Source organism: Chelonia mydas, chromosome 1, assembly GCF_015237465.2.
Source record: "Chelonia mydas isolate rCheMyd1 chromosome 1, rCheMyd1.pri.v2, whole genome shotgun sequence".
In the NCBI taxonomy this organism is placed as follows: domain Eukaryota; kingdom Metazoa; phylum Chordata; order Testudines; family Cheloniidae; genus Chelonia; species Chelonia mydas.
Window position 1 is genome coordinate 4,538,699 of NC_057849.1, and position 16,321 is coordinate 4,555,019.

The 16,321-nt window shown below is 45.7% G+C and overlaps 1 protein-coding gene and 1 pseudogene across 1 annotated transcript; one reads left to right on the plus strand and one right to left on the minus strand.

The window, feature by feature from the left end:
• Nucleotides 1-212: 212 nt before the first annotated feature.
• LOC119565256 lies at nt 213-1,146 on the minus strand (annotated as a pseudogene).
• Nucleotides 1,147-12,617: 11,471 nt separating this feature from the next.
• Nucleotides 12,618-14,583, plus strand: LOC119565258 (olfactory receptor 52N4-like). Its single transcript, XM_037889749.1, has 2 exons — nt 12,618-12,795; nt 13,568-14,583. Exons 1-2 carry the CDS (start codon nt 12,618-12,620, stop codon nt 14,581-14,583), a joined length of 1,194 nt encoding a protein of 397 aa, XP_037745677.1.
• The last annotated feature ends 1,738 nt before the right edge of the window (nt 14,584-16,321 follow it).

Here is a 16,321-nt window from a genome sequence, read left to right on the forward strand (position 1 = left end):
AAGAGATCAGGTGATGTTAAGATAGAGAGAATTCAGCAACACAAGGAGCAGTGCTTGGCGAGAGAGTGATATGATGTTAGGTGTGAAGACATTCTCAGACTGAACTTCCACAATGCTGAGCTCAGCCAAAATGAAACAGAGTGTACTTGACTGATGAGGACATACCCTTCCTTCTCTTGTTATGCAGGTTTAAAGTCAGTGGCCCCCAGCGATCACCTTCTGCAGATGTACTTGACCACTTTGTCACGAAGCTCTTTGGTTTTGACCCCATAAATGATAGGATTGAGCATGGGGGGAATGAGGAGATAGAGGTTGGCCAAGATGATGTGAACGTGGGGAGCGATGCCCTGACCAAACCGGTGTGTCAACTTGGAGAAGAGGGAGGGAGTATAAGACATCAGCATCACACAGATGTGGGCTGTACAGGTGTTGAGTGCTTTCAGGTGGGCTTTCTTGGTGGAGATTCTGAGGATGGCCCTGATGACGAGACCGTAGGACAGGGCAATGAGCATCTAACCCGATAACTGTAACTGCTATCACCAAGCCATACATCTTGTTGACTGTGATGTCCCCACAGGATATCTTCGCCACAGCTATGTGCTCGCAGTACGTGTGGGGGATAATGCGGTTGGTACAGAATGGCAGCCTCTTCAGGAGCAGGGGCAGGGGCAGAATGAAGAGAACAGCTCTTGTCAGACCCACTAGCCCGAGCTTAGCTATTTGTGCGTTGGTGAGGATGGTGGCATATCTCAGAGGGTTACATATGGCAATGTAGCGATCTAAGGCCATTGTCACAAGGATAGATGAGTGCATAACAGAAAACTCATCAAGGAAGAACATCTGGGTGAGGCAACCATCCACAGTATTGCCTTTCAGATTGAACCAAAATAAACACAGTGCCTTCGGTATGACAGAGCTAGACATGCTGATGTCTGTGAGCGCCAGCATGCAGAGCAGCAGGTACATTGGCTTGTGCAGGGTCTGCTCTTTCCCTACAACAAACAGAACCATGAAATTTCCCAACAGGCTGATAATGTAGAACATAGACAAAGGGATGGAAATCAGGAAATGGGCAGCTTCCAGACCAGGGATGCCCATAAGGATGAATGTTGAAGGGTCAGAGTGGGCGAGGTTGAAAGATGCCATGTGGTGAGGCTGATGCATTGATTGGGCTTAGAAATGTTCAAGGTGTCTGCAAAGGGAGAGAAGCACAGCCATGGAGTAACACAGTTTATAACAAATAGTACAGTAAATATTTTATAGTTATTACCAATCTAGAAGGGGGGATGAGCAGTGAGATGACAACATTTACAGATGGCACCAGATTATTTAGGTCATAGTCAAGCCCAGAGAAGTCCTCAGAGGGAGCTAACCAAGCCTGGTGAATGGGCAACATGATGGCAGGTGAATTTTGATGTTAATAACTGCAACGTTTACGCCAATTTGAGGGGAAAACGTAAACCCCTCAAACACCTCACAAGATATTAATTTAACTGTCTGAACTCAGGACAGGGACCTGGGTGTCATGGTACACAGCTCTGTGAAACCCTGCTCACAGTGCAAGCATGGACAGAAACTAAGCAAAACATTGGGATCCAAGGAATCATGGAATCATAGGACAGGAAGGGACCTCTCGAGGTCATCAAGTGCAGTCCTCTGCACTCACGGCAGGACCAGTCACCATCTAGACCATCCCTGACAGGAGTTTGTCTAACCTGCTCTTAAAAATCTCCAGTGATAGAGATTCCACAACCTCCCTAGGCAATTTATTCCAGTGCCTAACCACCCTGACAGTTAGGAAGTTTTTCCTAATGTCCAAACCAAACCTCCCTTGCTGCAATTTAAGCTCATTGCTTCTTGTCCTATCTTCAGAGGTTAAGAAAAAACAGTTTTTCTTCCTTCTCCTTATAACAACCTTTTAGGTACTTGAAAACGGTTACCATGTCCCCTCTCAGTCTTCCCTTTTCCAGACTAAACAGACCCAATTCTTTCAATCTTCTCTCATAGGTCATGTTTTCCAGACCCCTAATCATCCTTGTTGCTCTTCTATGGAATCTCTCAAATTTGTCCATCTCTTTCCTGAAATGTGGTGCCCAGAAGTGGACTCAATACCCCAGCTGAGGTCTAATCAGCACGGAGTAGAGTGGAAGAATTACTTCTCGTGTCTTGCTTACAACACTCCTACTAATATATCCCAGAATGATGTTTGCTTTTTTGGCAACAGCGTTACACTCTTGACTCATATTTAGCTTGTGGCCCACTATGACCCCCAGATCCCTTTCCTCGGTACTCCTTCATAGGCAGTCATTTCCCGTTCTGTATGTTTGCATCCGATTGTTCCTTCAGAAGCGGAGCAATTTGCATGTGTCCTTATTGAATTTCATCCTATTTCTTTCAAACCATTTTTCTAATTTGTCCAGATCGTTTTGAATTTTCATCCTATCCTCCAAAGCACTTGCAACCTCTCCCAGCTTGGTATCATCTGCAAACTTTATAAGTGTACTCTCTATGCCATGATATAAATCATTGATGAAGATATTGAACAGAATTGGACCCAGAACTGATCCTGTGTAACCCCACTCCTTGTGCCCTTCCAGCCTGACTGTGACCCATTGATAACTATGTTCTGGGAACAGTTATTCAGCAAGTTATGCACCCACTTTATAGTAGCTCCATCAAGGTTGTATTTTCCTAGTTTGTTTATGAGAAGGTCATATGAGACAGTGTCTAATGATTTACTGAAGTCGAGACAAACCATTTCTTCCATTTTCCCCCTATCTACAAAGCTCATTACCCTGTCGAAGAAGGCTATCAGGTTGGTTTGACATGATTTGTTCTTTACAAACTCATGCTGACTATTGCTTATCACCTTATTATCTTCTAGATGTTTGCAAATGGATTCCTTAATTATTTGCTACACGATCTTTCAGGGTACAAAAGTTAAGCTGACTGGTCTGTAATTTCCTGGGTTGTCCTTATTTCCCTTTTTATAAATGGACACTAAATGTGCTCTTTTCTTGTCTTCTGTGTGGGATGGGGACTCATCTTGTAAATACAATGCCATGAGATCAGTCAGTCAATGTTTCACCCTCCTCTGGACTCCCTTGTCTAGTCCTGGGCACCCTCCTCACAGAGGATATTGCAGAACTACAGGGGTTCAGGGAAGGGCAAAGAGAATGATCAAGAGCCTAGGGAAACTCTCAAACTGAGAGAGATTTACAAGACTGGGATTGTTGCCTTATAAAGGAGTTGAATAAGAGGGGACATGAGAAAAGTCTATAAAATACTGACTCGTACAGAGTACATTGAGAATGTGTTCCCCCGTCTTATAACACAAGATCAAGAAGACATTCAATTAAACTGAAATGAGGCCAATTCAAAACTGATAATAAATAGTACTTTCTTCACTCAATGCCTAATTAGACTGAGGGACTCATTGTCACAAGAGGTAGTTGAGGCCATGAGCTAAGCAAGAATCAGGAAGGGTTTGGACATTTACATGGATAGTGGGACTATCCAGTTACAATAGTTACAGCCAAATAAATATTTTGGGAAGCCTATACACCCATGTGTTTCAGGGCACAAGCAAATCTCTAGCTGTTAGGCATTCGGGTGACACTCTCCCGATGGTCAGGTCATCCCCCCATTCACCCTCTGCAGGGTTTCTTTCACCTTCTTCTGCAGCACCTGTGGCTGTCACTGTCAGAGAGAGGAAACTGGATTGGATGGACCATAGGTCTGATCTATGGTGCAAGGCCCACTTTGGAAAGGAGCCAGCTTTTCCCCATGGAAAGAGACATTATCATGCTGGGCTATGACTTTTTGCTCAACAGAGTTGGCATGAAGGGCACAGGCATCTTGGTATTTATCGCTACAGGCCTGCACCTCTGTTACTTCCCGTGTTTCTTTTGATAAGCCCCTTTCTTGCAGGTACCCAGCTTTGTCTGAGACATACGTGTGATACTGAATATATCAGGAGTGCCCTGTAACCCCCATATTTCTCATTGATAGATCATCATGATATTGCGTATATAGCAGGCCATGTGAGGTATCAGGGAAAGGTTATGATTTGCTGAAAGTCATTGTTCTATCTAAATATGTAAGCATAACTGCATATGAAGTTATGAGAGTGCATTTGATGGTTGTCACTTAGTCATGCTGTGAGCTGGGAATCAGCAGCTCCAGAGAGAGAACAGCAAGAAAAAGTAAACAAAGCCTGGGCAGGTGTCAAACAATCATCAACATCCATTGTCCAGCAAGTGAGCTACAATGCAATGACTGGCTTGCACAAGGGCATATCACAGGAATTACTCAACCTTGCCTGGCAACACAACAGTGCCCAGCAGACATGCCTGGACTTGTGTTCTCCAGGGACTAAGGGTATAGAACAGAACACAATGGCCCCACATTTGACCTTTTCTCCTTTCCCCATGTAGCCTATAGGGCTAACCTGCTTGCTTGCCTATAGAGATATATTTTCCTACAGATTTCTTATTTCCTTATGGTTTTGATTATTTGTTTTATTATAAAAAGTTATAACAGGTTTATAGTAAAGTAGTTTGGCTGTAACATAAAGGACTTAAAGGCCACATCCTATATGTTGCACTAAGGCAGAGTTATCATACACAGCAGGAGAGTGGGGTGGGAGGAAGTTTTGTTTCATGGTCTCTGTGTGTATATAATGTCTTCTGCAGTTTCCACGATATGCTATGCATCCGATGAAGTGAGCTGTAGCTCACGAAAGCTCATGCTCAAATAAACTGGTTAGTCTCTAAGGTGCCACAAGTACTCCTTTTCTTTTTACGAATACAGACTAACACGGCTGTTACTCTGAAACCTGTATTATTGATGTACATCTTTTACAATGTGCATAACATTGCCAAACTATTTAACCAACACACTGGTAAAAATCAAGAAATGAATGGCAACAACGAATACAAAGGCTTGGAAAAAACAAATTGGGAAAAAAATTAAGTTACACAGTAACTGCAAATTGGGTCAACAGATTCCCCGATAGTACCAGTCACACTTGGACTTGTGGCACCTTGGAGACTAACAAATTTATTTGAGCACAAGCTTTCATGAGCTACAGCTCACTTCATCGGATGCATGCAGTGGAAAATACAGTGGGGAGATTTATATACACAGAGAACATGAAACAATGGGTGTTACCATACAGACTGTAAGGAGAGTGATCAGGTAAGGTGAGCTAATACCAGCAAGAGAGCAAGAGGGAAAAAAACATTTGTAGTGATAATCAAGGTGGGCCATTTCCAGCAGTTGACAAGAACCTCTGACGGTGGCCGACCTTGATTATTACTACAAAAGGTTCCCCCCTCCCCCCCCGCCCCCCACTCTCCTGCTGGTAATAGCTGGTAATAAAGAACGTCTGACGTTCTTGTCATGAGCTGTAACTCATGAAAGCTGATGCTCAGATAAATTGGTTAGTCTCTAAGGTGCCACAAGTCCTCCTGTTCTTTTTGTGGATACAGACGAACACGGCTGCTACTCTGAAACCACATCCGAAGTAAGGCACATGTTATTCAAAACAATCTTGTTCAGTGTCTGGCTACCAATATTAAATACTGACCCCTCTCCCACCCTGAAATATTTTTTTATCCTGACTGTTCTGAAATTTTAAGCCTGGGAGTTTGAGATCTGAGCAAGTCCCCTGTCAGTTCTTCTTTGTTCCAAATGAGCTTACACCATCTTAGAGGCCAGGGGATGACTCCAGTTTCAGTCACCGGAGGCTCATGGTTGGTGAACACAGGCCATTTATTTAAGTCCCTACTTGTGGAGTTAGGGTGAAATGCTGGTGAAGTTAGGAGTTTTGCCACTGATCTCAGTGGGACCAAGATTTCACCTAACAGGGCAGTGAAGTTGCTGAACTGGAAAACTGGAGAGAACCAGAAAACCAGACAGCCCCAAAAAAGGAAGCTACTGAGACAGATAGAAGAACACAGGAAGAGACAAGGAAGTGACCTTAAAAACAAATATTTGTCTTAATTATTTCCAATACCTTTGTAGTTCCAATTTTACCAGGTAAATCCCTTGGCGTTTCTGACAATACTAAAGAGTTCAAGTTGCTGTGCTGGTGAATTCCTGCCTAGCTGGTTTTTGATTTGTACCTGGAACCCTTCCGGAGCCCTTAGCACTAACTTTATTGCAGAAACAGGCAACTCACCGCAATCCCACTCAACGGAGGGACTCAGCGAGTGGCAGAGAGGAGGGCCATGGAGGAAGGGGTGGAAGAGAGGAAGAACTTAGTGCCCGCGTGCTTGGCTCATCAACTCCCCCCCGCTCTGCCCCCCGGCTCGCCTACTCACCCCCCGTGTGCCGCACAGTGAGCAACCCGTTTCTGCATCAATTTCTGATGCACAGAATAGATGAACACTTAGAAGAGTTTCAGCTGCCAAATATATATCCACTTTAGACCTCACAAAAGGATACGGGCAAATGCCTTTGATGGCAGAATCCTGGGAGAAGAAAGCTTTTCACCTCCTTTGCCTCTCGTCAATTCAGGATCACCTCATTTGGCCTATATGGAGTGGCATTGATTTTTCAGAGACTAATGGATGGGACATTACAATTGCATGGCCGTATGCAGCGTGTACGCTGATACAATGTATTAAAAATAGGTCTTGGTCCCGTATCTTCTGGCAGCATTGCCACACACAGTGCAGTTGGCAGTACATTACACTCAGGATCCCTTAACAATCTGAGCCCTGATTATCGGCCAATTATTCTCCACTCCCGGGGGAGGCTCTCAAGCTGAAGTTCTCCAGGGTCTATTTTCTGCTCTTTCCACTGCTCACAGAGCCTAGGGAATTGTCCGGGAGTCCTGGCCAACCGGAGAGTCTGCAGGGACTGTTCAGTTGAATCATAAAAGTCGCTGACTGGCATGCTGAGTGTCAGGCATGTGAGATTCGTACATTCATTAGCAACCCCTGTTGAACAGGATTTTGGTAAGTTGCTTGTTTCTGAATTAAAGTTATTGTTAAGGGCTCAGGAAAAGTTCCAAGTTCAAGTCAGGGACCATCTGTGCAGGAATTCACCTTCACGGTGACATTGAATGTTTACTAGTGTCAAAAACATCAGTGGATTTATATGGTAAAATTGGAACTACGGAGGTATTGGCAATAGTTTAGACAAATATTTGTTTTTAAGGACAGTTCCTTGTGTCTTACTGTGTCCTTCTATCTCTCACAGTAGCTTAATTCTTTTTTTTTTTTTTTTTGGTTTTTAGTTTATGTGGATTATCCTCTGATTCGCTCCAGTTTTCAAATTCAGTAACTTCATTGCCCTATTGGGAACTCCAGAGAAAGTCTCTGCAGTGGGTTTCTGTGTTACCAGAGCGTTCACAGCAAGAATGGGTCACATACTGGCCAAATTCTGCTCTAACATTCTGCCCTCACTGGGTCACTTCTACGGGGAGAAAAAACTGGCCTATGGGGAGAACAAAATGAGAATGCAACATGAACATGGGGGGGCTCTTTCAGCACTCTAACAAAACAGCTCTCTCTGTAGCAGGACCCAAAGCTGTGATTTTCACAGCTGGGAGCCGAAAGTTAATCACTAACTGTGGCAATCTTGATCTCATTGAGATCAACGGCAAAACTCCCAACATGGCCTGGAGTTCACTCTAAATCTACCTGTAGGGACTTTAAAAAATGGCCTGATTTACACTGTCCACGAGCCTCCAGTGGTTTCAACTGGAGTCATCCTGTGGTCTCTAAGGACAGGTGAGCTCATTTGGACCAAAGAAAAACTGACAACAAAGTTCCTGAAATCTCAAACTCAGAGGAGTACAGGTTGAGATCAATTAGGATAACAATTTCTTTAGGGCGGGACTTGAGTCTGACCTCTCTGTGCCCCGGCATCTCTGGTTTGAGAAGCCCCAAAAGGCAGTAAAAATAAAAGCATGTTTGGTAAGTTGCTTGTTTCTTCATTAAAGTTATTGTTAAGGGCTCAGGAAAAGTTCCAGATTCAAGTCAGGGACCATCTGTGCAGGAATTCACCTTCTCAGTGACATTGAAATGTTTATTCGTGTTCTGAAATCTCACTCAGAGATTTAGAGGTTCAAATCAATCAGGGTAGCAATTTTTTTAGGGCAGGAGAGGGGTCTGCTCTCTCTGTGCCCCTGCATCTCTGGTTCGAGAAGCCCAAAAGGAAGTAAAAATAAAAGCATGTTTCTGCCTTAGAGGAAACCAGGTGGTGCGAGAAATCTAACCCTGGGGTGGTCCAGGAATGCACAGTGTGTGGAGAGGAGTGGGGATGTGCAGTATCCAGATTGGGAATGAACATCCTGCTTAATGCACAGAGCAAAGAAGCATCACAAGTTCTCCTAGGATCGGTGGGGGTCTCAGACTGCAACATAAAGTAAACCACATTGTGCCAGATTGTATCTGACACCATCCCCCATCTCAACCGCCCCTTCTCCCATGAGTAGCCCCACTACACCCTTGTGGTAACATCAGCAATTGCCAAGATGGAAAAGCAGCCACAAGAAGGGGTGTCTGGTTTTCTAAGGGGCTGCAATATGTTAAAGCTTTATGTCATTGTCATAAATATAAAGGGAAGGGTAACCACCTTTCTGTATACAGTGCTCTAAAATCCCTCCTGGCCAGAGGCAAAATCCTTTCACCTGTAAAGGGTTAAGAAGCTAAGGAACCTCGCTGGCACCTGACCCAAAATGACCAATGAGGAGACAAGATACTTTCAAATCTGGAGGGAGAGGACACAAAGAGTGTGTGTGTGTGTGTGTGTGTGTGTGTGTGTGTGTGTGTGTGTGTGTGTGTGTGAGAGAGAGAGAGAGAGAGAGAGAGAGAGAGAGAGAGAGAGAGAGAGATGCTTTTGCCGGGAACAGAAAAGGAAGGGAATCTTAGAACTTAGTATGTAATCTAGTTAGATATGCGTTAGATTTCTGTGTTGATTAAATGGCTGGTAAGCTGTGCTGAATGGAATGTATATTCCTGTTTTTATGTCTTTTTGTAACTTAAGGTTTTGCCTAGAGGGATTCTCTATGTTTTGAATCTGATTACCCTGTAAGGTATTTACCATCCTGATTTTACAGAGGTGATTCTTTTACTTTTCTTTAATTAAAATTCTTCTGTTAAGAACCTGATTGCTTTTTCATTGTTCTTAAGATCCAAGGTTTGGGTCTGTGTTCACCTATACAAATTGGTGAGGATTTTTATCAAGCCTTCCCCAGGAAAGGGGGTGTAGGATTTGGGGGGATATTTTGGGGGAAAGACGTTTCCAAGTGGGCTCTTTCCCTGTTCTTTGTTTAAAACACTTGGTGGTGGCAGCATAAGGTCCAAGGACAAAAGGTAAAAGTTTGTACCTGGGGGAAGTTTTAACCTAAGCTGGTAAGAATAAGCTTAGGGGGTCTTTCATGCAGGTCCCCACATCTGTACCCTAGAGTTCAGAGTGGGGAAGGAACCTTGACAGTCATTCTGAAGAAGAGTTACTGAGACTGGTTATTTTTAGTCTCCACGTCCGCTCTCCCTCCCACCGGATCTGTCCCTCTCTCCTTTCATGCACAGGCTGAGCTGCTGCTGGGGGTCCCTTCGCCCCCAGAAAGGCAGTTTAGGCTGATCTCCCCCTTTTCCCCGTGCAGGCAGACACTGAGTTTAACCTCGTCTGAGGAGATATTTCTGTGAGCTGCCTCTGTGGGGTCTTGCTCCTGTTTTTGGTTTTGGGTGAGGGGCAGCACTGTGTGCCAGGGCTGGAAGTTGTGCGGGGTTGGAGACCTACATGGACGAGTAGCCAGCACTCAGAGTTATGGAGGAAGGAAGCAGGTTGTAAATGGGCAAGTGGGCAGTGCTGAGGGTAGGGGAGGCAAGCAGGGTGTGTACACAGAGAATAGGGAAGCACTGAGGGTTGTGGGGACAGGCAGCGGGTACACAGGGACGGACAAGTGGAGCTGAGTGTGTTGGGGACAGGGAGCGGTATATACCTGCCAGGTGGGCAGTGCTGCTGAAATTAAAATTTTCTTTGTAATTGTTGGTCTAAGGTCAGCGCTGGGAACTTTCCTGGCCCTGGGTGCATTTGTGCTGGTCTATGGGTCTCCTTGCCCTGGCAAGCCACAGAACTGCAGCCTGGGTGTCACAACGTTTACTCAGTTTTATTTCCAATCGTTGTTGTTGTTGTGTAACTTCAGGCATTTCACCCGTAGAAAGAACAATTGACCTTTGTGTGACACTGCACTCCTATTTCTCATCGTGATATTATTATGATATGATTATAGCATATTTCTGATACATTTCATGTCTGATGTGTTATGTAAGATGTCATTGGAAAAGTTATGATGTTCTGAATATGATTATCCTGTTTGTATGCATGTATGATTTGTGTACCTGAAGTCATGAATATTGACTATGTATCAATATGTAGGAGGGAGGGATAGCTCAGTGGTTTGAGCATTGGCCTGCTAAACCCAGAGTTGTGAGTTCAATCCTTGAGGGGGCCATTTAGGGATTTGGGGCAAAAATTGGGGATTGGTCCAGCTTTGAGCAGGGGGTTGGACTAGAGGACGTCCTGAGGTCCCTTTCGACCCTGGTATTCTATGATCTGTTCTTCAATTGTAGTTACACATCGGTAATGCCCACTAGGCAAGATGCCTTCAATCTAGGTAGCTGGTTGGGAAGGGCCTCTCCACTCAAGAGGACGGGAAAGATGTGAGGAAATAAGCCTGACTGAGGGAAGTGCTGGACCCCGGCCAAAGGGATTTCTAACCTGTGTATGGAAACCTGAGAAACCCAGGGTGTAATTCATAAACTTGTTTGATGTTTTAATCTAAACCCAGGATGCCGTTAGGTGAAGTGTGTGGGGAGTGGGGGAATATCAGCTTGGTTACCAAAAGCGTGCACTGTGTCCCCACATTGAGGGAGGGGCAAACCAGGAAAGAAATTCATACTGGTTGGAGTTTGGACCAGTTCAGTCCGGCACAGCTCTGGGGTCGTGGGCTAGGGAGCTGGGGATTATTTTGGCTGTAATCATTCTATTGTTGGCTCACGCAGAGGCTGGTCAGAGCCTGCCTGTACCTGCAGCCGGGTGTGTCCCTGCCTGTGGGAACGCTGGTGGAGGCAACACTGGGAGCGGGTCTTTAGCGGGTCACAACAGCCCATTGAGAGAGGAAGCTCAGGCTGAGGAGTCAGAGGACTTGGTGGAACCCCAGCTCCAGGTGCCACCTGGGACAAACCCGTCAGTTTGCTCCTCACCTTTTTCAATCTCCCATTATACTCTGTCCCCCCCTCTCCATGCTCTCCTTCCCCATCCCAGGCTGCCCCGATTCCAACAGCACGCTGGTCGCTAGTGTCTGCTCCATGCTCCCCAATAATCCCTAGATCTGACCATCTCAGAGCCACCCCACGCTCTCCACAGCTCTTCCTCTGCAGGGGGTGAGGTGCCTCCTGTCACCCCTGCTCCCTTGGCTGAGGGGTAATCAGTGAATGTGTCTCGCCAGTGGGATATATCACACACAAGGGGCAAATGCAAAGGCAGGCACCAGTACAGCCTGTGATGGTTGGGGGTAATGCAGGTGTCTCAGAGTCGGTTCTGGATACAACTAAAGCCCATTAAGGGAATGGCCCTAGATTTGTGTCTTCTGGGAAGAATGACACTGTGACTGGGTTGCATCCAGTTAGTGTCATGACAAAATCCCAGAGACCAAACAATTCTGGTGCTTTTATTTTGCCTGTTGCTGGGGTGTGGCTGGGAAAGGATGTACCAGGTCTGTGTGGTCAGATTGATCAGCTAGGGCACAAAGAGAGCATGAAGGTGATTGGACTGTGTTGCCCATTGACAATGTGGAAACTTGGAACAAGGAGGAAATGATTCCTAAGCCTATTGAGCCTGACAACTTGCATGTTGCTGGTGACTGTCAGGAAAGTTGCAGTGGGAAAGAAAGTACCTCTAAGCTTTTATCTAGGGAGGCTATGAGCTTGCCTGAAAGGAGATTGTGTAAAAATTGCCCCGATGGGCCAGAAAGTCTGTTGTTGCTGAGGAAGATGGTCCTTTAAAGCAAGCCCTAGGTGAAGAGGGTATGGGCAGAATTTCTGTGAGGGGTGAATTGTTGCTTAGAGAAGCTCCTAGGAAAAGGTAATGGTAATCTGTGCAAGCAGTTTGCTGTAGCTGAAGGGTGTGGACGTGATTTAATCAAGGAAGTTTCAGTTCCTGAAAGCCAGAAATGTTCTGCTAAGAATCAATTCATTAACTTTGCTTTGAAAAGATCCAGTATGGATAGCTGTGAGAAGGCTTCAGATAAAATGGAAATTGTTAGGGAATCTGGCCAGCCCTATAACCAAGTGGCTGTGCTTGACCAGTTTTTTGGGAAGACAATGTTGTTGGGACAGGAATGTCTCCATGTAGATTCTGTGAGTGAACAGTCTGTGTCTCAGATTGAGAGGGAAGACGGGGTAGCTAAGACTGCAGAGCAGAAGAGCTGTGTAGTTAATCTCTCGGGAATGCAGGCCAGGGATGGCAGGTACACTCTCACCGCTAGACATTTTGCCTGTGACTTGTAGTCTCTCAGTGAATTTAACATCTGTTTCCATGTGGAAACAGAGGTTGGTAATGGAAGGACAACAGAATCTTGCATCTAATATGTTAGTAAAATGGATGGTATCTCTTTAAGACAGAGTCCAGCCTTGGAATTGGTAAGAGTTAGGGATCTGAACACTGGTAAAGGGGCTTCTGTCTGGTTGGATGCAAATTACCTGGCTGACAGGGAGAAGAAAGACTGGCTAATAGCTGTTAGCACAGAGGGCACACCCAATCAGCCAGTGGAATCTGGTAAGCAAGAGAAATCAGGATTTGATCCTTCAAGACAAGGAGGAAAGAGAGAACTTAATTTTGCAAAGGGAGGCCACAGGTTAACCCTAAAACCCCAAAATCCCAATGGTATTGGGCCAAAGGTGTGGCATGACAAAAATGATTGTAGATGGACACTTGCAATGGATTTGTTGTTATTGCCAGTGGTGATTTTTGGAAGTAATGTGTTGCTAATACCAAGAATTGTAAAACTATACAATGTGCCTAATCGTTTGGAAAATCCCTTGAACATGTTAAGAGTGATGCATGAGAAAACACTTTATGTGAAAAGACGTTGTGATTGTGATATTTCAAAGTTAGTGTCTGTGAACAGTCTTGAAACTTTTCACAGGAGAGAAGGCACTCCAGACCTCATATGTGTATAAGAAGGGAAACTGAGGCACACTACCATATTCCTTTCATGGCTAAATGCCAAGATTCCTACACTATTGACAACATTAACTTGGCTTGATGTTAATTGGGTTCCAAACATTTGCCAGAGCTTGTATAGATAGAGTACCTATTTTGTTCAGTTCTTGGCAAGAGCACATAAAACATACAGGAATCAAGCTGCAACGGCAGATCCAATCCATTTCTGGAGTTGACTATGGCCAAAATAATATGGTGCCATCTGTAAATCTTGCCACCTCACTGCTTAACCCCCTTTCTATAGTCTTCATAACTATAAAATAGTTACCATACTATTTGTTATAAACTGTGTAATCACCCTTGCTGTGCTTCTCTCCCTTCACAGGCACATGGAGCATTTCTGAGCCTGATCGATGCACCGGCCACCTCATGGCAAATTTCAGCTTCTCCTCTTCTGACTCTTCAATATTCATCCTAACCGGCATCCCTGGCCTGGAAGCTGACCACATCTGGATTTCCATTCCTTTCTCTGCGTTCTACATTATGGGCCTGTTGGGAAATTTCACAGTTCTGTTTGTGGTAGGCAAAGAGCAGACCCTGCACAAGCCGATGTACCTGCTGCTCTGCATGCTGGCGCTCTCAGACATCACCACATCTACCTCCTTTGTGCCAAAGGCACTGTGTATTTTTTGGTTCAATTTGAAAAGCATTACTGTGGGTGGCTGCCTCACCCAGATGTTCTTCTTTCACGCATTTTCTACTATGCACTCAGCTGTCCTAGTGACAATGGCCTTTGATCGCTATGTTGCCATATGTAACCCTCTGAGATACGCCACCATCCTCACCAATGCACGAATAGCTAAGCTAGGGCTAATGGGTTTGACAAGAGCTGTTCTCTTTGCTCTGTCCCTCTCCCTGCTCCTGAGTGGGCAGCCATTCTGTGCCAACCGCATTATCCCCCATACGTACTGTGACCACATGACTGTGGCAAAGGTGTCATGTGGGGACATCACAGCCAGCAGAGTGTATGGCTTGCTGATGGCGTTTGTAATCATTGGGTTCGACCTGACGCTCATTGGCCTGTCCTACAGTATGATCATCAGGACGGTCCTCAGAATCTCTTCCAAGGAAGCCAACCAGAAAGCCCTCAACACCTGCACAGCCCATATCTGTGCACTACTGATGGCTTATCCTCTTGGACTCTTCTCCACTCTGTCACACAGGTTTGGTCAGGGCATCACTCCGCACGTTCACATCATCTTGTCCAACCTCAATTTCCTCATTCCCCCCATGCTCAACCCTATCATTTATGGGATTAAAACCAAGGATCTTCGTGACAAAGTGGTCAAATATATCTGCAGAACGTACTCACCTCACGGTACTGACTTTAAACCCGCATGACAAGAGAGGGTTTTGGAACTGCACTATGTTACCCTGGATTTTGAGGGATGTTTACCTCAGAATGTTATCAAGCTAATCGCAGCCATAGGATGTGCACTGGCCACAATGAATTAATAATATAGAACACCACATAGTTAAGGGTTAATTAGAAAAGAGGTTTTTAGATGCAAGGTCAAAATCTAGCAGGCAGTTTCTGCTAATTGCAATGGGAGGAGTGGACAGACAAGTAAATACATGAGAAAGAGAGAAGATAAATGGATGAAAACCTTGAATCTAAACACCTCTGATATTCGAAGTTTATTGAAAGTTGGAAAAAGTGGTGATCCAGTCGGGGTCACTATGACCTCTATGCTTTGTAGACATTATAAAAGATTAGCTAATTGTATTGCACTTTGGAGCAGTCTCTGAAACCATCTTGAGAGACCTTTTTCCTGACACCCTTTCTCCCCAGTGGGTGACCAACTGCCCACTGCGAACCTGCTGTTTATTATTCAGTTCCATTCCAGGCGTTAGGTAAATATCTGGGATATTCTAGACCTATTGGTTATGTCTGTGTGTGCCTCAATCTAATAAACTGCAGTGTTAGACAAGAGCATGCTGACAAGCCCTGCTAGTGAGGATGCGCTTAGCCGACACGATGAACATAGTGGGGACATGTAAAACAGAATTGCTTAAATCAGAGGCTGAGGATTGACCTAAATAACATTGGCCTAATTCTGTAGTGCAGACATACCCTTAATCACTTATGGCATTTGCATGCCTCTGGTTTTGGTTGACATCTGGATCCTACACTTGGTCCAGCTGTGGGACTCCTCCTGCCGCTGTGCCTGCTGATACTGGAACATCTTAGCTAAGGGGGCTGGAGCACGGGAGTCCAGGGACCGCTTTGAAATGTGGTTCTCTATTACACAGAGATGCCAGAGGGAACAGAAGCTTTGGGGGATGAGGGATTAGGGGGAGGGACTCAGAGAGCAGTGGGTGGGGGGTGGAGTAGAGGAGGGACTCAGCATGTGGGAGGTGGGGGCCCACAGGGAAGGTGAGTGGAGGAGAGGAGGGACTCAGTGAGTGGCAGACAGGGGGTTCACGGAGGAGGGGTTGGAGGAGAGGAGGGAGTCAGGACTCAGCAAAGGCCACGGTAACCAGCTGTCACAAGGACGGGAAGAATGGAGTGTAAGTGAAGTCATGGAAGAAAAGAGGGGAGGGGCATGAGGGGCAGAGAGCAGGTGGGGCATGAGCCACCACAGCCCAGGTGTCCACACTTTGAAATGTGGCAGGTGGGTCAGCACCACAGTGGAGATTTAGCCTCCCTTGGCGTCCTATGCCCGCTGCCTATGTAAGGTGGCCCTTTTGGCCACTTCCTACCACCTCCCTGTGAAAGTCCCAAGGTCTCCGTCTGTGGGAAGGTACCGTGAAGGGTGCCTGCTCACCCTAAGAGACACCTTGTGGTGGCTCCATACCCCAGCAAGGTTTTTCTCTCTTTTTTGTGTGCGACAACTGCCTCTTCCTATGGTGTGGCCCAGCCTCCTAGGGCCAGCTCAGTCCAAAGGCTCTGCCCTGCTGGGGTAGTCCAAATAGCAAATGAGAGGGATCAATGAAGCCCAGTATTCCTATGAGAGAAGAAAGCTTCCTTCTCAGGCTGTCCCTTCTACAGGCCATCCCCGCCCTCAGAAAGTGATCCTTGGGCTTTTGTTCATTGAATCGTAGAAGGTTAGGGTTGAAAGAGACCTCAGGATGTCAT

Bases quoted from the DNA above. Each gene is read 5' to 3' on its own strand.
- LOC119565258 (XM_037889749.1), top strand. From the start codon at position 12,618: ATGGATGGTATCTCTTTAAGACAGAGTCCAGCCTTGGAATTGGTAAGA. The intron at 12,796-13,567 runs GTAAGCAAGAGA...CTCCCTTCACAG, and splicing joins CAATCAGCCAGTGGAATCTG to GCACATGGAGCATTTCTGAG.